General features: G+C 60.3%; 1 protein-coding gene across 1 annotated transcript; it reads right to left on the reverse strand.

The window, feature by feature from the left end:
• Positions 1-21,226: 21,226 nt before the first annotated feature.
• Positions 21,227-23,267, reverse strand: GP1BB (glycoprotein Ib platelet subunit beta). The gene is made up of 2 exons (XM_019435624.2): positions 22,376-23,267; positions 21,227-22,115 (listed from the first exon to the last, which is right to left on the reverse strand). Exons 1-2 carry the CDS (start codon positions 22,383-22,385, stop codon positions 21,505-21,507), a joined length of 621 nt encoding a protein of 206 aa, XP_019291169.1. The 5' UTR covers positions 22,386-23,267; the 3' UTR covers positions 21,227-21,504.
• Positions 23,268-23,417: the final 150 nt, after the last annotated feature.

Here is a 23,417-nt window from a genome sequence, read left to right on the forward strand (position 1 = left end):
GGACACTGCCCTAGAGTTTGGTCATTGCTCTCTTGGTACATGTCACCTCCTTCCTTCTACATATGCTGTCTCTTTTAATGTGACCCCAAGTGTCCCTGGCTCTGATCTTGAGGCTGGACATCTCCAAAGAGGTGCCCAGGCCCTTCCAGACCTCCTGGCAGTACCCTCACCCCACCCCACCAGTTAGTCTGTGGTCTGGACCTAGTCTCAGAGCAGCTCGTCACCATATGACAGCCAGCATCAAGCATCTTGGATTTCTGACAAAGGGACCCCCCACCTGGTGGCAGCTGACACCTGAGCCCACCCCACCCAATGGCAAGGGGCAGGGGTGAGTGACCTGGCTGGAGACAGCTGCTATGGGAACAGTCAGAAAATCCCAATGTCACACACCCTGGTTCCAGAGGGGATACTGAGGCACAGAGCAAGGCAAGGCCTCTGGCATCTGTGAGGGTCCTTGCCCACCCAGGGGTCCTGCCACAATCCACCCGCCCTTGGTGCCCTGTCCACCTCTGCTGTCCACCCGCCCGCCCAGACAGAAAATGGCCATTTCCTCCGGCCCCTGCCCCAGGGAGCGACACGGAGCTGGCAAAACAAACAGGCCGTTCCTCCTGTGGCCGCCGGCTGGTGATGGATGGCCAGAGGGGCTGGCCTCGCTGATGGACGACCGCCCATCATGTGTGGGCCGGAGGCGGGGGCCCAGTGAAGCCTTGGACACAGGCACAGACACACACTCATGAGCCGTGGTGCTGGCCTTACCCTACCTTGAGACATTCCTGGGCCAGAGCCCCAGTGGATGGAGACCAGGCATACTATTTCTCCCAGCCTCAGTCTCTCCATGAATGTAGCGGGTATCATAGTCTAGGTACCCATCATGGGTAGGGGGTGAGCCAACATACCTGATGGTAGGGTCCTCCATAGCCCCTAGGAGGCTCCCACCTGTCTCTCAGAGGGCAAGCAACCCTTCCTCAGCCTGTACTCTAGACCTGGCCAGGCCAGGGTCCTTTGAAACCTTTATCAGCACCTTTATGTGCCTGCTCATTTGGGCTCACAGGGCCTCCACACCCTAAGTCCCCCAGCAAAGCCTGAACAGGCTGTGCAGGGGGTGGTGCCTAGTTGAGGCTGGGTCCCTGAGCTCGGGGCAGGGTCAGGCAGGCACACCAGGAGCGGCTGAGGCACGAACAAAGGCTGGGCAGTGGGATTCCAGGTCTCAGAGGTCTGACAGGGTCTGGATCCACTGCGCTGACCCAGAAGGCCCTGGGGTCTCTGCCCCAGTTATCCCTGCCCCAACCCCCATTGGCAGCCCCTCTATCTGTTGGGGCAGGGATTACCACCTTGTACAGATGGGTGAACCAAGGCTTGGGGGAATTCTGCCTGGAGGGAACATAGGCCTGGGCTGGGGTGGGCCCCACTGGGCACTCTTGAGCCCTGTTGCACCCAGCTGATGGCGACTCCCACCAGGCAGGGTCGGATGTGCTGATGGTGTTCATGGGCCCCACAGAGGCCACGGCTGACAAGCCTGCAGCCCTGGCAGGCTCAGAGACCTTCTGGCCCTAACTGCTGGCCACCTGCAGGGCCCGAGGAATGCCCAGCTACCCAGCCTGAGGCCTATAGCAGCACAGGCCACCCAGCTGGTGACAGGCTGGAGAGGAAGGGGCAGCTGTGGCCAGGCCTCTGACCCCCGCCCCGCAACTGCCCGTCCCTACTGGGATCACGTCTGGCTAAGAGGAAGCTTCTGAGACCCCCACTTCCTGAACCTCAGAGCAGGCTGGGCTGGGGCCGCCCACTTCCCTCCAGAGCCCCCAGCCCTGCCCTCAGCTCCTCCAACCCAGTCCTGCAGCTCCACAGCCCCCAGCTACGTGTTTCCGGGGCAGAGGGCAGAGGGGTGGCCAGGAGACTTGCCCTGATCTAGGGTCAGCAGGGACAGGAAGCCCCGCTGAATGGGGTGTGAAGACCTGGTGGGTAAGGGGCCTGGCTAGAACGTGAGGGCTGGGCCAAGGAGGGACCTCTCCCGGAGATGAGGTGCCCATGGAGCAGGGTGATAACATCTGCCATAGGACCCTTTGGATGCAGGCTAGCCCACTGGTTCAACCCTGCGAATGTCAGATGGGTGCACCTCTGTCATGGCCAGGGGGATGCCCTGGTTCAGCCATCAGCTTCTAGAGCTGGGCTGGGGATGGCTGAGGTCATGGTCACCCACTGATATGGACTGTGGGAGCAGTTGGTGATGTCAGAGCTGGAGTGTCTTAAGGAGGGTCTACAGGAAGGGATCTAGGGCCCAGGTGGAGGCTCTCAGGCCCTCAGGTCTGGTGAGTTTGGACTGTGCCTGCCAGGCTGGTCAGGCTGAGATGTCCCAGCCCCTCCATGCTGCTGGGGGCAGGAAGTCTGGGTCTGGCCTGAGCTGGCAGAATCAGGGCAGGACCAAGGCCCACACAGAGCAGGAAGTGGCTCTGGACTCCAGCAGGGATGGGGTGGCCTCTGAGAGGCCATTTCCTCCCTGGGAACATCCTGCCCAGGCAGCAGCAGGGAAGAGGGCTCAAGTCCGGGCAGGCAGGAAGGGCCTGGGACTCAGCGTCCCCTCAGGCAGGGCCCTGGGAGGTCCCAGGAGGGAATGACCTCATGGATGTCTGAGTCTCAGGAACTAAAAGGCCAGCTGGGCCTCCCACAACCCCCACCTGGAGCTCCTGGGCCTCCACCTTGGGCTGGGTTCCTGGAGTTTCTAGTAGCCAGCCTTATTCTGCTATGGCCAGAAGCTCAGACCCCTCTGCCTAACCTCGGTTTCCCATATGAGCCATGGCCAGAACCCATGTCTCCCAGCCTGCATGCAGCTATGAACAGAGGGCCAGGAGCTGAGGGAGAGGCCCCACAGGCAGCAACCTGTGCCTCAGAGCTCAATCCAAGCCATCAGGCTAGGCCTGGGCAGATGGCCCAGCCCCAGCTGCCCCTGCTCCAGGCCCCGGGAGGGGGTCAGTGGCCCAACACCCCCCAACCAACCATGTCCTAAATATAACCGGAGCAGGCGCCTGGCCGGGAATAGAGACCTCTGTCAGCCCCCAGCAGGTGCCAGTGGGAGGAAGGTCAGCGTGATTGGCAGGGGTGCTGGCCGGGCAGGCAGCCAGATGTGGGTCATGTGAATGTCCGGTGGCAAGGCCCAAGGGTGGGGCAGCATGTCCTCACAGGACAGCTGGGTGCCCGGCCCGCCCTGTTCAGGTTAACCCTGGACCCTGCCCTCACCCTCACCCCATTTCTGAGACTGCTGCCAGGCCCCCAGAAGGGTCAGGCCTGCCTGGCACTGTCCATGTGGCTGAGCCCTTAGCACAGTCTCATCCTGCCACTCTGACCCTCACAGCCCCTGAGTCCCCAGCCTGCAGCCCCACATGGTGACTAAACATCCATCTGGCCACGTGGGGTCACTGAGTGGATGCTCTGAATGCTGTCTGGCACTGTCCAACATCCCTCTGTCCCTCACCCTTGCAGGGTTCTTCTGTCCCCTCCACCCTTAGCCTATTCCTGCCCTGTATGCTCATCCTTGTGCTATCCCCAGACCCTCTATCCAGGCTGTTCTGAGCTGACCGCTAGCCTGGCTGATGGAGCTTAACCCCAGGTCCTCCAGAATCGCCCTCAGGACCTTACCTCCTGTCCTGGCATCAAGCTGTTCCTGACCTGAGAGTCGGGTGAGGCCCCTTGAGCCCCACATCACTGGGGTCAGGGCCCCAAAGAAGGCAGGTAGGTCTCAGCTGCCCTCTCAGCCCCCTCAGGCAGCATCCTGGGCTCCAGGCTAGGTCCAGCCCTGGCCTCTCTCCTGATCCCAGTGCTGCATCCCCCTCTGCTGGGCAAGTCCTGGACACCCGTCAGCTGCCCTTGGACATGGCTCTCACCAGCCAGCATGCTCTACTATTTCCTTTAAAGCAAAGCCTTCTCTCCCACTCTTTCCTGTTGAGAGGAGACTGTCCAGTTAAGAATCTGCAAATATACTGAAAAATGCCAAGCAGCCTGAGAGATGGATGCTTGCTAGTTTTTCAATGTGGACATCCCAGTTACTTGAATACAAATCAACAGTTTTTCCCCTGTGTGACTAAAGTCATGGGCAAGGGAAGTGGGGCAGGAGCGGTAGATGCTGGGGTGGTGAGGCCTGTCCGAGGCATTGAAGGGCTCCAGTGGTCTGGCCTGAGCCTCAGAAGTGGCATGGAAGGGCAGAGCAGATTGAGGCAAGAGTTGAGGCTGATGAGTTCAAGACACCCAGGTGCCCCTGGACCTCACTGGGGGTATTTGTTGATTGACCAAATGAGTATTTATCCAGCACCTACAATGTGCCTGGCACTGTGCTCACCACATGGCAAACCACCATTGCAGAGGTCAGAATCCTGGAGCCTGGGGCTCTAGGAGGGAGTCTTGGGTCCAGGGACTCTTGTCTGAAAAGGACCTGGGGAAACTGGCCATATGGTCCATCCTGTGCTTCCCCACCAGAGCCCCCCCTGGACTGTAGTCTTCATGCCCTACTCACATGCCTACTCACAGTGATGAGAGTTTCACTCCCCACAAGCAGCCCGCCACATCCAGGACAGTGAGCTTTGTAGTTCTTGCTTTGTTGAATAGAAAGCCTCTCCCGGGGGGGTGCCTGGGTCACTTAGTAGGTTGAGCATCTAACTTCAGCTCAGGTCATGATCTCGTGGGTTCATGTGTTCAAGCCCTGCCTTGGGCTCTGGGCTGACAGCTCAAAGCCTGGAGCCTGCTTCTGAATCTGTGTCTCCCTCTCTCTCTCTGCCCCTCCCCTGCATGCTCTCTCTCTCTCAAAAAAATAAACGTTAAAAAAATTTTTTTTTAAAAGAAAAGAAGAAAGCCTCTCCTGGGGAGAGGGGGGAGAGTGCAGGGTCAGCACAGGGGGGTGCCTGGTGTGGTAGGAGTTGGGTGGTGATGTGGGAAGGAGCAGACTGGGGAGGCTGGGTGCTGGCTGGAGAGTGTGGAGTATTATCTACACCCCCTGTCCCACTACCCCTCCCGGCCTGACCCTCAGGTCCCTAGAAGGCAGGTCTCACTTCCATGGCCTTACTTGCACTGGACATGGTAGAGGCTGCAGTGTGGGCTTGTTTGTTCTTCATCTAGTTTTTCTGGTTTGGAGCCTGGATGCCCAAGCAGGGTTAGGGGCCTGAGAATGGATGGGGGTGAGGGGTGGGAGCGGAGTAAGGGGCCCGGCCCTGGCAGAGGTGTGGCTGAGGAAAGGGATCAGGACTGAGTGTGAGGCCATCCTTGGACCCACCTTGCTGTCACCTTCCTGTCCATACCTGCCTTCACCTGCAGACAAGTGGGTGAGCTCCACCCTGAGCCATGGGTGTCACCCACATGGGCTTCTGGAAGAGGTCTGGTCTTGAACCTATCTGCCGTCACCTACTGGCCCAGTTGCAGGCTAGGGAGGGGACCTACTGTGCAGCCTCAATGAGGTTTTTGCCATCAGAGGGTCAGGAGCAGGTTCCCAGTAACCACCTGGCTTTGGTTTCTGGCCCCATCAGCCTTCCTTGGAGAGGCCTGAGTAATGTATTCTGTGTGTGGGGACAGTGGGGATGGTGGGCAGTGGCTTATATCCCCAGAGTGTGGAGCTCTTAGGGGAGGCATCTCCCACCCACATAGCATCTATCTACCTTTGGTTTAAACCTAGGTTCCTCTGCTTCCTGCGTGTGGGGCCCTGGGTGTCTCTATACCTCTAGAGGAGACTGCTAGGGTCTTCCTCCTTTCTCCTGCCTCCTGGCCCTCCCATGCCCCATGGACCACCTCTTCTTCTAACCCCAGCTGCTCAAAATGCCTGGATGCCCTCTCCTCTTTCCAATCAAATTCTGCCCACCTGCCCTTCTCCTGGATCAATGTGGGGAAACTGAGGCCAAAGGAATGGAAAGAAGTGCTGGCATGCAGCAATGTTGAGTGGTGCAGCCAGAACTCTAATGGGGGAGATGGTGGCAGTGGTGGGTCCTGGCCGAGACTGACAGAGCCAGTGGCTTCTGGGCAGCCTGGCTTCCTGGGAGGGGCTGCTTTGCTAGCTTCGGCCCCTAGTGGGTACATTTCCCCAGGCCTTGCAGGGCCATAGTGTGCCTTCAGACATCAGGGACCTGGATAGAGGGCCCTGAGCAGCTGCCTGGACAAGGGAGCTAGATGGCATATGTACCTCTCAGAAGTGGTATACACTTCCAACAACGGCCCTTCCTCCGGGCAGCCCACCCTCATCTTCCTCTGAGCATTCGGTCAGGATACCCAGGGCTCATCACCCACTAGACACTCACCATCTCCATTTCAGAGTTAGGGAAGCTGAGGCACAGTGACATAGTGTGTCTGTCCTCACAGCATGAGTCCAGGCCTCACAGTAAGGGTGGCGTGTCCAGTGAGGTGAGGGGGCAGGGGCAGGGGCAGGGCCAGGCATGGGACTGCCAAAAAGGGAGACTGTTGGGCTCCCAGTGGGGCATGAGGCACAGGATTCATGCTGGGAGAGGCAATTAGCAGCTGAGGATGGGGCTGGGAGTGTGTATGCCATTTGGAGCTCATGGTTCAAACCCCAGTGGGTTTTGAGGGTGCATAGGAGTTCACCAGGGCAGAAGGACAAGCGAGAAGTACAGCATGGTGATGCTCACAAAGGCCCTGTGGGGAATTGGGGCTCAGGGTGAGCAAGCAGTACCCAGGCCCCTGAGGCAAGATGCTGAAATTCATTCAGTTCTGTCCTCACCTACACCAGACTGTCCAGAGCTCCGTCCCTCCTATGGGCAGAGATTAAAGGGTTTCAGAGGCTGGGGCAGGCTCGGGGGAGGGAATCTGTACAGCAGGGCTGACTGTAGGCTTTCTCTCTGGACCTGAGGACTATCCCCTCTCTGGGCCTCAGTTTCTCCATCTGTAAAATCGTGAATATGGCCCCTAAAGAGGCTCATGGCTCTGATAGACTTGCTGGCTTAGGGTAGGGGGTATGGCCAAGCCCCACCAACTGGGACCAGGCCAGGGACTCAGCCACAGGTGCTTGGAAGGCTGGGAGCCCAGCTGGCTGAGGTTGTTAGGATGGTCTACCCCGGAAGAATCATCAGAACATCTGTCCCCGTGCTCCCCCACATTCCCCACTAGGCCTGGGCTGGCCCAGCCCCCAAGCATTTCTTAGAGATTAGGCCCTAATCCCTTTCTGCTACAGGGGGACCCCAGCCTTGGTTTGCTGTCCACTCAACCACCCCATCCAGCCCTCAAGACTCTGGAAAGCTTCCAGAGGGAAGATGGCTCCACTGAGGTGGGGCCCGGGACCTGGCCCTCACCCTGGCCAGCTCTATTCAGCCTGAGGCATGCTTCTGGGCCCCTCTATTGCTCAGGTGAAGAGGAATCTCTTCTGATGTTGAGGTGAAGAAACTGTCATGTTGCTTTTTCGAGCCAGTTCTATGGGTACAAATCCCCACCCTCACACCTGCACCCCAGACAGGCATTGCAAATCCATCCTTGATCTCCTGCTCCACATTGCTCCAGGAAGCATCAGCTTTCACAGCCCTGAACTCCAGGTGGTTCTTTCAGTGGGTCAAAAGCAGTGCAGTCAACTTGCCTGCCCTGATGGGGGCAGGGGAGGGCAGTCTGGTAGCACCCTGTGTTCCTGGATCAAGGAAAGCCAGCCCTAGAAGGGTTCAGGGCTTTTTACGGTTTTACATGGTGCTGGAGGCCCAAGAGAGAGGGACCAGCAGAGTGGGGAGGTTGGCACTGAAGTTGTCCCCTCTGACCCCTCATGGACGTTCCCACCTCATCACCCCTCCCATCACCAGAAACTTCAGTCCAGGGAGGGGCAGGGTTGGTTCGAGGGTAGGGGTAGGAGGGCTGGCCCTGCCCCCACAAGGGCTGGGAGGGCGCCTTGACACAGCTCGGGCTCCAGAAACATTTGCTTTAAGTCTTAAAATATCAGGTTCCTGCATCACAGGGCTCCCCTGGGGGCCACCGGGCAGGCGGGAGGGATTTCAGGAGTAAGAAGATCCCCTCACTGGCCCCCACCTCATCAGCCGATCTGCCCGCCCCTTGGCCTCAGCAGAAGCCAGCCAAGTGTTTGGTGGCAGCCAGCAGGGCCCCTACTCTTCTGTTTTGGGGGAACCCCCAGTTGACCATGGCAAACCCCACCTCTTTGGAACCCCAACCTTCACAGAACCCTGGGGTGGGGTAAAGGTGCAAGACCCAGCAACCTGTCTCCCCATAGAGCTCAAACTTGCTCCAATGGACTCATGGATGCTTTTATCCAAGGACACAGTTCAGATAGGGAAACTGAGGCCCAGGGGAAGCAAGGCTTCCTTAAAGCCACAAACAAGCCTCTTGTTCATGGCAGTAGAGCTGTGTACCCTACCCTAGTGTCCAGGCCTGTGGCAGATACAGGGCCACTAGGGAGAAGTCTTTTTTTTTTTTTTTTTTAAGTAATCCCTACACCGAATGTGGGGCTCAAACTCACGATCAAGTGTCATATGTTCTACCAGATGAGCCAGAAAGATGCTCAGGGGAAGTCTTGAAATGGTGATGACGCTACTTTGGTGCTGGGTCCAGCATTCAAAGTGGCTTCCCAGGGGCAGAAACATTTGCATGGGGTTTTGAAGGGTGAGTAGGAGTTTTAGGATGGTCCTGGTAGGCAGGCTCCCTGGACAGAAGGGCCAGCTTTAGCAGAAGGACCAGCCTGGAGGGTACAGCTGGTGCCAGGCTCATGGTGTAGATAGAACAGATGGCTCTGAGGGGGCAAGCTCTGAAGCGCCTTGAACACAGGGCTAGGCAGATGGTTAGCCCTGCTCCCAGGTGAGGGTGGGTTGGAGACTCAGGTAATTCTGGTGCTCAGAGGCTTTGGGACCTGTTGCTTAAGGGGGACAGAAGAGCCCTCCTGAACAGACAGTTCTGCCACTCAGTGTGAAGGTGGCTGCCTCCTACCTCAGCTACCCCTGGGACCACCGCCCGGAGGAAGGCACAGCCCCCACAGCCAGCCCACTCCCTCCCAGGCAGACCACCGGCCTCGGCCCGGGGGACCAGCCTCAGTGCAGAGCGGGAATTGGAGCTGGCAGCAACAGCTGGCCCCACTCGAGCGTCCCCCGGGGGCCACTGCCTTGTTCCCAGGCCCCCAGCCCAGCCCGTTCCCAGGCTGCACCCCACCCCCAAAAGCACACTGCTAGGGACGCGGTTGGGCGAGGCTGTGAAGGGACCACCGGCTGGGAAATCTCCTATCCCCTCACTATCAGGATGCAGGACCTCTGCATCAGGCTGGGAGGAGGCACAGCACAACCCCCAACCCACCGGGCCCCTGCCTAATTCCACTGCTCGTGTCCATAGGCTCAGTCTCCCTGCAGGAATACACACACTTCAAATGATTGGAAGACTCCAGGGGGACCCCACCGGCCAGAGGGAACCATGGAGGGGGGGCAGCGAGACCCCCACCAGCTTTCAAAGCAGATGCACACAGATCTGTGTAGGTGCAGAAATATATCATTTTGGTGGCTGCTGTCCTTTTTGGTAGCACATGTTGGATGAGTGTCTACTTGCTTCCCTGGGAGCTCCAGGGAGTCTTGGAGAGCTCTAGGTGGTGCCCACAGACCTTGTGTTACTGTCGTCCACCTCTGCCCACCCCATGCACACACTGGGGTGCCAATTTCTATCTGTGGCTGAGCCATTGAACATCTGTGTGTCTGCCCGGCCCTTCAGAGGATTCCAGACGCAGCCATACATCAGGGTGCTCCCCTCTCAGAAGGGTCACCACTGTGTTGGCTGCTGCTGAGTGTCTGATGGCCTGGAAGATCTATCTGTTTTCAGGGTCTCCCATACCCTGGCTGGGGCAAGTCTTCTATTTTGCAGGTGGGGGAAACTGAGACCCAGAAAGACTGTGAGGCTGAGGCTGTGGCAGAGCCTCAAGGGCGGAAGTGTCCTGTGGATTGCCGACTGTGGCTGCCAAATGACATGGAGCAGTGGGGGAGGGAATGGAGGCAGTCTTGGGAGGGGAATGGGGTGGAGCCAGGTACAGACCCCTGAGATCCACACTGTCCACACCGTCCTGCTTCGTGGCTGGGGCCAGAGGAGGCAGGGGCCAGAGCAGCTCTCCCACAACCCAAGGAGCCAGGTGCGGTGTCTACAAAGGGCAGAGAGTTATGGCCAGGAGGATTAGTAGGTCGTTGGCACCCCTGAAACCCAAGCTGGCTGCTGGCTCTGGGAATGGGCGTCTGACCCCTCTGCGGCCTCCTGGATCCCGGAGAAAATCCTCGAGGCCGAGTTAATACCAAGACCAATTTTTATTTCAACAAAGTTAAGTCTCAACAATGTGACACTGAGGGAGAGGGATTTTCCTGCCACAAGGGAAGGGGGCTGGGGTCCCAACATGGCGCTGCCCTTCCCCCTCCCCTCCTCCCCCAGCTGTCCCCACCACAGGGGTAGGGACTGGACTGCCCTGAAGATGAAGCTCTGTCACCAAGCAGTTCAGGCTGTTCCTTTCAGAGTGATCCCACCACCTCCAGCTCTTCTTCCTCAGGCCTGCAGGCTCCCAGGGCCTGGAATGCCCTCTCTGTCCCTCTCTGGCCTCCCAGGCCCCTGAGTTGAGCCAAGGGGTCTCCAAATCCCCCACCTCCCTTATCTCGTCCATGAAGGTGGGGTGTAACCCATGTCTGTGACCTGGGCAGGCAGGTCTCTGGAAGGTTCTCTGATCGATGCATGAGCCTATGTCCCTTGGGTCACACAAACTTTGTGGACCCTGACCACGCCCCATGTGGACGGGCCACACATCCTCCTACTTCCAAGGGTGACATTGGCTTGGACTTAGACCCAGCCCAGGGTGCTCTCTGGGAGGGCTGTAGGGGAGGAGCAAGGGCCCTGGTGGCAGAGGGCCGCACCCCCTCCCCCCCCCCCTCCCCCCCCCGCCCAGCCCTTCTTCCCACCCCTAGAATACCCAAAGGGAGAGTGGGAGGGGCTGGGACCCAAGAGGCTCGGCCTCAACCTCACTGGCCCCCAGCCAAGCCTGGGGCCAGACCCGGAAGCTGCTCTCCAACCAGATAATCGATGGTCTGGGGGCCGCAGTGGCTGCAGGAGGGTTGGGAGCCCTGTCAGAAATTGCTCCTGACGATGACCACATGCGCGGCCCGAAGGGACAGGCTCAGCCAAGCCCCACCTCGTTACCCTGCCTTCCCTCTGTAGCGGCCACTCCATCACCCTCACCCCAGCTCCTGCAGCCTTCCAGGCGGGGCGTCCACTACTCCTCATTCTATGGAGGGGAAGAGGGCCTGTTTGGGCCATGGCCTCTACATGGACCCCAGCCAGCATTCAGTGCTTGCAGGCCCCGAGTGTTATAGGGTAGACCCAAGTGGGCACAGCCATGGGAAGCCCATGACAGTGGGGGGACACACACTGGAGGGCAGAGGGACGGGTGTGTGTAAAAGTTAGAGGTACGTCGGGGCTGCCCAAGGCTGTCCACATGGGCCCCTGGGCTTTACTCTGAGGGTACTGCCCGAGGGCAGGGCTAGGGGCCCAAGGGCACCCTACGACAGGCCAAAGTCAAACCAGATGGGCTGGGGGCCCCGTGGGGCAGCCGGGCCATTCGTCACCGTTATCTGCCCCGCCGCCGCCGAAATCACAAACACATTTTTAAGTGAAGGACTGGCTGCCACTGGCCTGCGGGCCCTGATGCCGCCCAGCTGTGGCCACACTGGGTGGGGGTTGGGGGTGGGGGAGGGTATGGAGAGGGGGTGTGGAGGATTAGCAAGTGGCCGGCCTGATGGAGGAGTGCCTGCAGCCCCCAACATACCCCCAATGTGTTCTGGAGGCCAAGCCAGTGCCAAACCTCCCGTAATCTGACATCTACAGTCTCCCCTGCTTGGACCCCTCTGGAGCTGGGGTGATGGGCCCCAGAAGCACCCTCATCTCTGCCCTGGGTACTCCTGCTCCCTGCCTTCCTCCCACAGCCTTGGCATCACAGATTCACCCTCTGACCCACATACTGACCTGGGATGTGCATTGGGGCTATTTGTGAGGACAGGGGCTCTAGTCAGGGATGTGCTTTCTGCATAGGGCTGGTGGCTCAGTAGTTGCTCCATGGGAGAGGCTGGGTTCAAGACCCAGAGAGACAAAGACAGAAACAGAGGCAAGAGATAAAAAGAGACAGAGATGGGAGAGGGAGCCTGGCCCCTGTCACCAGAGACCCACCCTATGTGTCACCACAAAGCGAGCCTGGGTGGCATGGCCCTGTCCCGCTTGTCCTGTGGCCTGGTTTTGCTACGTGGCAGGACCCGTCCTCTAGGGTGTGCAGGTGAGGGTGGGGCTGGGCTCCGTCAGGCCATCACTCTGGGAGCCGAATGCAGGTCCTGCCCAGCACCCTGGACCCCCGGGCAGGCCCATGGGGGTGGGGGGCGCCGGGAGAAATGGCCTGTGACGGGGGTGGGCGTCCCGGGCGGGAAAGCAAACAGTGTCAGCGGCTAATGAGCGGGAACCGGGCCTGGGGCCGAGGGCCCGGGGAGGGGCACGGCCATCGCTCATCCTGACAGGCGGGCAGCGAGGGAGGGCTGGGGACTAGAGGTAGGGGGGAGCATGAGAGCCGACAAGAGCGTACCCTAGAGACCCGACCCCACACACAGACGGACAGACGGACAGAGTGGAGGCAGGCAGGCCTCTCACCCCTGGCTGACTCCCATCCCTGGCTGTGGCCCCAGTGGCACCCCACTTGCTCTATCATCTCCTCTGTCTGACCCAGCTGGCCGTCCTCCTCCCCCACAACTAGTCTTTGCAGGACAAAGGAGACTGTCCCAGGAGGGGTTGCTGAACCTGGGAACCCCACATTGCACACTGGGGTATAGGAACGGGGGTCTTGAGGCCCTGCCCCTCCCTGGGCATTTCCCAATCTTTATAAAGCAGAGAAGGCCAGGTGTGCTCTGAGAGGCCCTCCTTGCCCTGACTTTCCATGGTCACCCTTCCTCCCTCCCTGTGTGCAGCCCCAGCTGTCTTCGAGGTCCCCACCCTTTCACAAAGTCTTCCCTCGATACCTCCAATACCTCCGACAAGCCCTGAAGCAGTGGGTGGGCTGACTCCACCACGAGGGAAGCAGCCCCTCCAGTCTTGCATATTAAAGCTGCAGTCCCATTTCACAGGTGGGAAGACTGAGGTGCAGAGCTGAGCTGGATGTCAGGCCCAGCTCTTGGTCTCCCTGCCTCTAGCAGGTTAGAAGCCCCTGCACCCCAGGCCTTGCCCAGGCAGAGCTGACCCAGCCTCTTGGCCTCTTGTCTGCCTTGAGCTCCCTAAAATTACAGGATTCCTGAGCAGGCAAGACCTCGAGAGTGCTCCTGAGTTTCTCCTGGCCGGCCCTGGCCCTGGTGGCCCCAGGAAAGCTCGGCTGCCCGAGCGGCCTGTAGGTGCCTGCCTACGGGGGTGTCCAGGCCCCTGTCCTGCCTCGGCTAGGAGGGAGGGGCAGCCATAAATTCACACCGCCAGCCGCCTGAGGGATAAATGTGTCATCGACTGCACGATTTACGAGCACACCCCTGGCCCGCAAGGCAGAGAAAACAAGCCTCTGTGTACACATGGCGCGGCGGGCAGGGATGGGCGGCTGCCGGGGGGCATGTGGGGGCATGGCAGGCCAACAGGACACGTGCATGCGAGAGGTGCAGGGATGTGGACATGAGGGTATGGGGACACAGGCATGCAAATGGGTATGTGGGGACAGACATACTCATAAAGGGAGGTGGAACTGTACATCTTTGATATACCCACAAACACATATGCGCACACACATACACTGGTGTGATTGCATATACACGCACACATCTGAAGGTGGCACAGCATGCTCAGGGACACTCAGTGGCCATGTCACCCAGAAGCATGCATGGTTCCACCCTGGAGGTGTGCTCTTTCTCCCACATCCCGATTCCCACAGAGAAAGGAAAGATAAGGAAGGCTCCTTGGACGTTTGTGTGTGCATGTATGTTTGTGCATGTGCATGTGTACATACGTGTGCTTATACGTGTGTGAGTGTGTGTGCAGGGTCTCTACTATCCCCAGACAGCCCACGCAGGGCGCCATGGTGGAGGGCCCACTGCATGAGGATGCAAAGACAGAGCAGGGGACCAGCTGGCCTACGGAGGATATAGGTGTGTCAGGAGACCAGGATGTGTGGGAACAAGGGCTGGGTGGTGATGCCGCGGTCCTGTGTGGGGCTTGACTGTCTCAGAGGCCCAGGGGCACCAGGAGCCATGGCCCTGACAAGCCAGCCACTGAACACACCCCAGGCATCAGTGCTAAGCAATGAGGCCATAACAGCCTTGACCCCTCACAGTCCCACTGCCTGGCCTGCTGACCATGCATGCATTGCCCACTTTGTCCACCAGGACCCTGTGGGGCAGTTCTAGGCTCGAGGCTCTGCTGGCACCAAACAAAGTTACCTGCTGGGACTAATCCAGGTGCAGCAGCACAGGCCTGAGAGTGCAGGGGTGGGGGTGGGGGTGGGGGCGCGGGGACTGCAGCAGGAAGCTTCAGGAAACAGAGGATTCCAGGAAGACCCCGGTGGACTCAAAGCAGCGTCACCGAAGTCTGGCAAGGACTTAGGATTCTCATGGAATTGAGGCTGTGGGTCAGCTTTAGCTGTCAACACCCTTCCGTGGATGATCTCGGGACCCACTCATGCTCCAGACACTCACCTTGCTGGCCTTGCCACAAGAGAGTCAGGAGTGTGGCCCTCCGGGAGGATTTCTGTGGCGGTGGATCCCCAGCCCGGGGCAAAGGGGCTGACTGGTATCCTGGAGACCACCATGGCAAAACCATGGTACCCCAAATAAGGACAGACAACATCACTGCCCTCCACACTGGGGACCTCCAGATGCAGAGCAGACACCTGGAGAACCGATCCGGGACCTCTGAGACCAGAGACCTCCACACCAGGGACCTGCCAAACAGTGACCTCAGACCAGAGATCCCCAGAGGAGAGACCCCCATACCAGAGATGCCTACACCAGAAATTCCATACCAGGGCTCCAAAGAGAAGAGACCTATAGAGCAGGGGCTCTAGATGAAGGATCTGCAGCAGAGAGACTCATAAAATAGGGACCCTCACTAGGGACCCCCGGAGCAAGGGGTACCCAGGTGAGGCATTCTGTGCCAGGAGAGACCCAGGGCTCCCACAAACAAGTCTGTCCCCATTTTTCCTATAAAGAAAGCCAATGGTCTTCCCCCACTCCCCCCCTGCATGAACATCTCAGGATGGCGTTGTCTATGGGCTCTGGCTCTGCTCTGGTCTGTGTCACTGGTGTCCTCCCGGGTGTGGCCCCCCAAGACGCACTCTTGCAGGAGATGAGGCAACTTGAACACGGTGAGCACCTTCAGTGGGCACACAGGGGCGCAGGCGTGTTGGGACAGGCGGCTGTCAGGGGCGCCGCCCCCCCCCCCCCCCCCCCCCGGCAGCCCTGCCCAGACAGAAGCCCTTTCCTTGGTATCTGGCTGGAATCCTTCAAGAGCATCTTTAAATAAACAAAGCACAGAGAAAAGTGAGCTCCTAAATACAAGTCACATTAACATAGATTTCCATGCAGAAGCACAGCAGAGCTTGGCCTTTAGGCCTTCCATAGGCCTCCTCAAAGCCCTGCTCAAGCCTGGGAGTTGTAGAGGCCCAGGGGCACAATCACCTGGGCGATGCCCACACTGCCCCGGACACTCACCCCCACCTCCCCAGCCCCCTGGCCCCAGGCTATAGTCTCCCTCTTGGGAATGGGCACACCAGGCCTATGCACACACCTGGGCAAGAGAAGCAGCATGGGGACCCTCTACTTGCCCTGAGGTCTGTACCCCCAAACCCCAGGGGTTCCCTCTGGCAAAGCTTGAAGGATTCCCTTCCAGCCCCTCTCACTTCTTTTTTTTCTTTAAAGTTTATTTACTTCTTTTGAGAGATACAGAGACAGTGCAAGTGGGGGAAGGGCAGAGAGAGAGAATCCAAGCAAGCTCCACCCCATCAGCACAGAGCCTGACAAGGGGCTCAAACCGACATAGCCGTGAGACCATGACCTGAGCCAAAAGCAAGAGTCAGACGCTTAACCAACTGAGCCACCCAGATGCCCCAGGCCCCTGCCACTTCTGAAGGGTTTTTTTTACCCCACTGGGGACACAGTGACCTTGTGGGGATGATCCCAGGGTCCTGTGTGACTGGGACAGAGGCAGGGAGAGCAGCACTGGGGTGGGTGGAGAGAGCCAGTCAGGCTGTCCTTGTTGTTGAAGGTGCCCTCCCGTCCCCCACCCCTTGCCACATGAGTGTCTATCTGGCCAAGAGCCCCTCAATTTGTCTAACACACTTAAACAGGGTGAGGTGAGGCCCTCCCCGCAAGGACACCTGTAGTAGGACAAGGGGTGAGGAGGGTGGGAGCCTCTGATAGGTGAAGGCTGGAGTCCAAGGGACCTGCACCCCCAAGCCCCCCCCAGACCATGCAGACAGTAGCCTCCAGATGGGACTGCACACTGCTGGGAAGAATGCTTCAGAACCAACAAATGACTGGACGGCAGCTCCCCTTACACATCTGGGGCCCTTCTGCCCTCTCCCTCCTACAGGCTGAGCCCAGGGCACCTCTGGCCCCTGCAATCTCTGTACCCTCCCCTGACAGGCGTCTCCTGGCAGCACAGTGCTGCTCCCTCAGCCTGAACATCCCCAGGAGCCCTCCCCACCACCTGCCTTCGACATACCAGTCAGTGCTTTTGATGTCCCGGGGCTGGGGCACTCAGGTTTGTTCTGAGGGTCAAGGGGATCATCCACATGATGAGGACCAGGGTTTCTCTCAGGCACAGAATTCCAAGAGCTCTGAAGGACGCTCCTGTCCCCGCTCCCTCCGCTCTTTGAGAGATTTCATGGTGGACATTTGTTTCCCTGTGTATAAGTGGCCTTATTTCTGCCACAAGAGCCCTGAGGGGTTGTCTGCAGGACACACCCCTGGGCCAGGGATCCATGAAGCCAGTGGCTGAACTGGGGGTCTGGGCAGTGGGGGTGCTGAGCACACTCCATAGGTCTTGGGAACATTCCCATGGGCTCTCTCAAGCTTTGCCCACACTGAGTACTGACCCCTCAGGGGATGTCCACAGTAATGGAGGGGTCCCCACCTGGTCAATCTCCCAGCACCTTTTGTCCAGCTGGCCTTCACCACGCTGCGGGGTGGTGGTGACAGGAAAGCAGGACAGAAGGAGGGATAGACCGTGTTTCCTCTGGGGCAGAGAAGATCCCCATGGGAAGGCTTCTCTGGGAAGGACTGCTGATCCCCAGACCCTGCAGGGCCAGCCCATGGGTTCTCCTGATAGGACAGGACGTCATCCTCTGCAGACATTTCCTGTCTGTGCACAGAGAAGGTGAGGACGAGGAGAGTGTTGCATCCATTGTAGACAGCCCTGGGTGTAGACAGCTCTGGGCATGTGACTGTGCTGGGGAAAAACGGAGGTAGGCCTGGGGGATACCCCAGGGGCTGTTTAAGGAGGGCGGGACACAAGAGCTAAGGCCAGGCCCAGTCACCAGGACCAGTGACCCTAAAGGCCCCCCTCAGCCTAGGGGGTGAGTGCTTCCCGAGAGCCCCCTGCTGATTTATGGTTCCCCAGGGTGGACAGAGTTATGGCTGCTAAGGCCTTCCTCCCTCCCTCTTCCTCCTCCCTGTTGGGGGTCGGTTGGGGTGGGGTGGCTCTCAGCTGGTTTCCAGATGGGCCTGATAGAAGGGGCATCTTGGGGTGGGAGGCCAGACACCCTGAGCAAAAGGACCTGGCCAGTGTCAGCTGGCCAGCCATAGCTGCCTTTGTCTCTCTCTGTGGTTGTCTCTGTCTCTGTCTCTGTCTCTGTCTCAGGCTCTGTCTCTGTCACATGCAGCCCCCCCTTCCCCGAGGCAGCCTGGGTGGGTGGGAGTGGGAGCCGGTGATTTATCGCCTGCTGCCTGTCTTCCATCGGAAACGCCGGGGGTGGGCGCAGACGGTGCAGTGAGCTATGGGCCCCCAGGGCCCCGCCACCCACCCCAATGTTGTTGCTCTGTCTGAGCGGCGGGTGCACCCCCCCCCCTCCAACGTGGCCAGGGCTTCGGGGGGCCCCCAGACCTTCCCAGGGCCTCGTCCACGCGGGCCCCACTCAAGTCTCCGCCCACCGAGGGGCCGCCCCCCTCCCCAGGCTCCCCTTCATCTCCCCAGGCAGGAGGGGGCCCACGAAGGACCCGCACACACTCCTCGCCCCCAGGTTGGTCGGGAGGTGGCGAAGCGTCTGTTCCACTCCCCCTGGGGGGCTCCCATTCCACCATCCCCACCGGCTTCTTCCTTCTAGTCGCCCTCCACGCCACCGGCCACCACGCAGCCGGCCACCACGCAGCCGCTCCTTCCAGCCCTGCCTCGGTGCACACAGCAGGGGCCCAATGTATGTTTACGGAGCAAACAGGCGGCAGGAGTGCGGCTGGGGCACCTGAGCTGACACTCCCTCCGCCTGGCGGAAGAAGTCCCTTATCTTCCCTGTTGATGGGCTGTCAGCGACCCCGGGGAGGGGAAGGGAGAGGAAGGTAAAGGAGGGGAAGGGTGTAGAGGGGGCGCGCTCACCCCTCCCTGTCAGTGGCCACTTGATGCACCCTTTCCTGTTCCCGTGGGGTGTACGACCTGTCCGCCGTCTCGGCGATCCACCCCCACCAGCCTGGGCAAATCCGTCCTCTCCTGGCGTCTGTTCCTCTGCGGACCCTGGTTGTCTGCATGCCCAGGGCTCACCTCGGCTGCCCTCGCCCCACGTGGGGGGTTTTCCGCAGACCACGAGCGCCCTCTGGTGGCTCATTCGGGTCGCGGCGCGTGAGGGGAGAACCGGATGCCGATTTGGGGGCGGGAGGTCCTCAGCCGAGGCCGCAACCCATTTCACAGACAAGGACACGAAGATTGCCAGAGGGAGGTCACGGCTGTATCTGTCCCAGGAATGCCGTCTGGCCCTGCCGGGGCTTGTTCAGAGAGGCTGGGGGTGGGCAGTGATGTGGTCAGAGGACCCCTGGGCTGTAGGGCAAAGGACCCTGAATCAGACAGCTTGGGGGCTGCAGGCGTGGGGGGATGCCTTGAGTGGCCACCGTTTTGTTCCCATCTGGAAGGAGAAGGAGTCTGAAACCGCAGAGAGGACCAAGCTGTCAGTGGGGAAGGGCCCCTGGGGTAGGTGTGGTGTCCATTAGATGGAGGACCACGCTGGGGGGAGGGGCATGGCGGGCCCTTGAGGTGGGGGTAGAGGTGTACATTCCCCCTCCCTGCACAGGGCCATTCAGGGGCGCTGAGCTGGGACCATCCACTTCCCCACACTCCTTGGAGGCCCCAGGGTCAGTGCATGGAGGGTCAGCTCAGGGTCACAAGTTGGGACCGGGGACTCCCAGGCAGCCGGGAAAAGATTCGCCAGGGAGGCCAGGCCAGCACCCTCTGTGGCCAGTACCTTGGGCAGAAGCCAATCTAAATCATGGAGAACTGACAAAAGAGAGAGAGAGTCTAGGAGGAACCATGGAATTCAGCTGCCCTATTTACCAGGGAGTAAGGAAGTTCTTCCTCAGGTCTGACCAGACTGTGACACCAGCCTCTTTCCTACATCAGAGGAGCTCCAGCTGCTTCTGCAGCTCCGGGCTCTCAGGGTTCCTTGTGCCCATCCTCTCAGAGGGACACGGCCCAGAAGCCCTCAAACTTGTGGGCAGTGGGCCTGGGCTCCTGCTGACCCCTCCACATAGTGTCTGCTGGAGCCTGGGCTCACAGCCCAGGAGGCTTCCTTCTCTTAGCTTGGGGTCACCTAAGACCCCCAGGCCATTTTCTCCTGAGCCCTACATTTGTTCCCTGAAGGCCTCAGTGAGGAGTAAGAGAGGAGTCCTAGGGGCTCTGCTTCCAGTGCAGCGTGGAGAAAGCTCAGGCCCAGCAGGAAGACCCCTCCCTGGCATCTGGTTTCCTCCTCTGGAAAGTGAGGGGGAACATCCCCTCCCTGTACCATGTTGGGACTGAGTTAGGCTGCCTGTGTACCTTACTGTGACAAAGACTATTACCTCTGACCCCCACCAGGGGCTCTGGGTGTGCTGGGCCATCCCTGAGGGTGTGTGTGTGTGGGGGGGGGGGGGGTTGGCAGTTCATTTGTACAAAAGGGGCCATCCCTGATGTAGTGATAAGGCCGGATGGACGGCTGGACAGTCGGCCACAGCCCACAATGGGCCGGATGCCCCGCACCTGCCCACAAAGGAGGGGGTGGCTCCTGCCTCACGTCTGACCGGCAGCCCTGAGATAGCATCAGCCCAACCGGAGGGCCATCCATCTTGTCCCACAAAGACTGGGACAAAGGCCATGTCAGCGGCAGCCTCCCCGACCCGGTCAATGGGGGCCAGAGCCTTCCTGTGCCAGGCGCCCCAGGCCCAGGCCTGAGGCTTCTTGTCAGGGTCCTGTTTGGGTCCATGAAGAGTGGCCTTCATTGTTTACAGGGCCAGCCAGGTGGAGGCCCCACCCAGGGCAGGAATGGGACTCCAATATTGAGGAAAGTGTCAGCCCTTCATTTGGGCACCCTGGGTCCCTTGTTAGCAGCTTGTGCCACAGTGGGGCACCCTGGAGGAGTCCCAGGCCCTGGCTGCTCAGCCTGAGTTCAGGGGTGGGATAGGGGAGACCAGGGACCAAGGCTGGTCCAAGCAGTCAGAGGCACCTTCCCACAGGAAGTGGTGGTCAAGTGCAGAACATGACTCCAGACACTGTGCAACACCCTGGTACCCACTCAACCCTGCAGGGACCTGCCTCACCTGTCCTCCAGAGGCTGAGCTTCTAATTCAGATGCCCAGGGAGTTCCAGGTGGGTCATCAGATTATTCTCACCACCCTGACCCATCCCTGACTGCCCTGAAATCTGCCCATCTACGCTCCCAACAGTCCTCAGAGCCTCCTCACGGCCCCTCACTGACCCCCAGAGACCCCAACTCCAAACATCCTCTCTCTTCCTCTCAACCACACTGTCCTGCAGTGCCCTCGATGTCCCCACTGTCTTCACTGTCCAGTATCCTCACCGTCCCTGTGTCCTCACTGCCCCTCAGTGTCCTCACTGTCTCAACACTGTTTTCACTGTCCCCACAATGTCTTCACTACCCTATAATGTGGTCACTGTCTGAGTTCTTCTGTGCCTTCCACTTGAACTCCTTTGAAAGTGAGTGGTCTGGGAGAGTCACTGATCCCGTGTTGGGTGTAGGAAGATGTGATGCATCCCCCTTGAATCACCTCCTAGGGCTTGTCCTGTGGTTTGGGAGGGGAATTTCCGGGTGGTGGGGCACAGAGACCAGTCAGATTGGGAGAAGGGTTTATTCTGCACTGGAGTTTGGTGTGGGGAACCTCGCAGGGGCTGGGCTGCAGCTCACCCCCTTGACCCGCCTAAGCGTCCTGGGCTTTGGCTCGCCTCGCTGCAGAGGGGCGCGTGTGGCCCGGGGCCCGCAGGGGGGTGGTGGGGTCTGGAAGACTGTGCCCAGGCGGAGGACGAGCCCCGGTCCGGGTCAGGGCGAGGGCTCCTTGGGGCAGGGTCCTGTCGGGCTGGCACGCCCGCGTCGCTCAGCGCCTCTCAGGACTACTCGTAGAACTCGCTGGCTCCGGCCGTCTCCGCCACCAGCGGGGCGGTCAGCGACAACGGGTGCGCGGCGCGGGCGCGGGCGCGCAGCCGGCGCAGGCGACACAGCAGCAGCAGCAGCAGCAGCGCGTGCAGGAGCCCGAGGCCGAGCAGCAGGAGCTGCGCTGCCAGCGCCCCCCAGCAGAACGCGCCTGGCGCACAGGCGGCGCGCAGCTCGTCTTCCGCCAGGTACGGCAGCAGGCGGCCGCGCAGCGCCGGGGGCGCGGCACAGCGCAGGTCGCGGTAGGGCGCGCGCTCGGGCCGGCCGGCCAACCAGGCGCGCAGTGGCACCAGGCGGCAGTCGCAGCGCCAGGGGTTGCCGCCCAGGTGCGCGGCGCGCAGCACGGGCAGCGAGTCCAGCAGCCCCGGCGGCAGCGCCGTCAGATTGTTGCCCGTCAGCACCAGTTCAGTCGTGTCCGGCGGGAAGGCGGCGGGCAGCGAGGCCCATGTCAGCCCGCGGCGCCCGCAATCCACGCGCGTCCCCGCACAGCCACACGGCGCGGGGCAGCCCGCGACTGGGCGGCTGGGCGGCGCTAGCAGCAGGAGCAGCAGGCTCAGCGCCCGGCGCGGCCCTGCAAGGGAAGCGCCGCAGTGAGCCTGGTGGCCTGTGTGGCACCTGGGCGGGTCCCTGTACACCCCAGGGCGCTGGGCCCGGCCCGGGCCCCGGAGACCCGAGCCCCGCCTTACCCGAAAGCCTCTCCACCTCGACCATCCGCGCGCTGACTGGAAGTCCGCCCTAAATCTCCCTACTGCAGCCCAGATGACTGCAGCGCCTCCCAACCCGACTCTGCTCATGGAGCGCAGTCCCGGGCCTGCCTGACCCCAAACTCACCAGAGCCCATGGCGAGAGGATGGTGACCTGGCTTGTTCTGGAGCGCTAAGCGTTGGCTGGAGAGCCAAGCGATAATGCCGCCCCGCCCCTGCCAGGCCCCAGCACCCCGGCCAAACCGACCACAGCGCTGCCACCCGCCAGAAATAACCCGGAGGCCCAGTAGACAGACGCTGCGGCCCCAGATAGAGCACTATCACCAGGGCTCGCAGGCTACCAGGGCTTCCGCCCCCCACCAACCCAGGGGAGCAAGGATCACCACTGCGACTTCACCAACATTGTTCTCCTGTCACCAGGACAGGATGCAGCATTCACAACTGAACAAAACTGGAGACTGGGATTGGGGGGGGGGGGGAGGTATCATGCTGGGGGTGGGGGAGGGATGGCCTAGGCAACCCAGGGCAACAGTGCTGCTGGGGAGAAAGGACCTCCAGCCACAGGCAGGGAATGGCAGTCTAGGGGTGGGGGGTTCCCAGGTTGCCCAGCACCCACTGTTCCTGGAGCCCTCAGGCCAGGCCACAGCCCTAGATGAGGAGTTTGGGCAATTGCAGGCGTCCCTGCCCCACCAGCCCCGGGAGATCCTTGCCTGCAGCCAGCTGCTCTCCTTAGGTCTGGAGGGATCCTAAGCGCTTCTGTTGCCCAACCTGTGCTACCCAGTGAGGGGTGAGGAGGTAGGGAAGGACTGGCCCACCTCGGCACAAAGTGAGGCCTCAGCGTAAGCTGGGTGGCCCGAGGGAGGGGGCACATGAGGGTTCCCACGTCCACTCTGTGGCACTGGGGTGGAGAAATAGACCTGGGATGCCGAGGATCTGCTTCCCTATTCTGCCTTGTTTTATCCCCCTACCTGAGTAGGGCCTGGAGTCGGAGTTCATGACCTTCTGGGGCAGGGGTAGATCTCAAAAGTCATGGCCCAAATTAGCTCCTGTTCCCCCGAGGCCAAAGAGGGCCAGCTGTGGGGGCTGCTGTCCAGGCCCCTTGGAAGCAGATACAAATAAGGGGAGGGACTGGTGCTGAGAATAAATTAGGGTTGTTTGGGGGCTATGAG

The sequence above is a fragment of the Panthera pardus genome, unplaced genomic scaffold, assembly GCF_024362965.1.
Source record: "Panthera pardus isolate Hobbes unplaced genomic scaffold, ASM2436296v1 HiC_scaffold_15, whole genome shotgun sequence".
In the NCBI taxonomy this organism is placed as follows: Eukaryota; Metazoa; Chordata; class Mammalia; order Carnivora; family Felidae; genus Panthera; species Panthera pardus.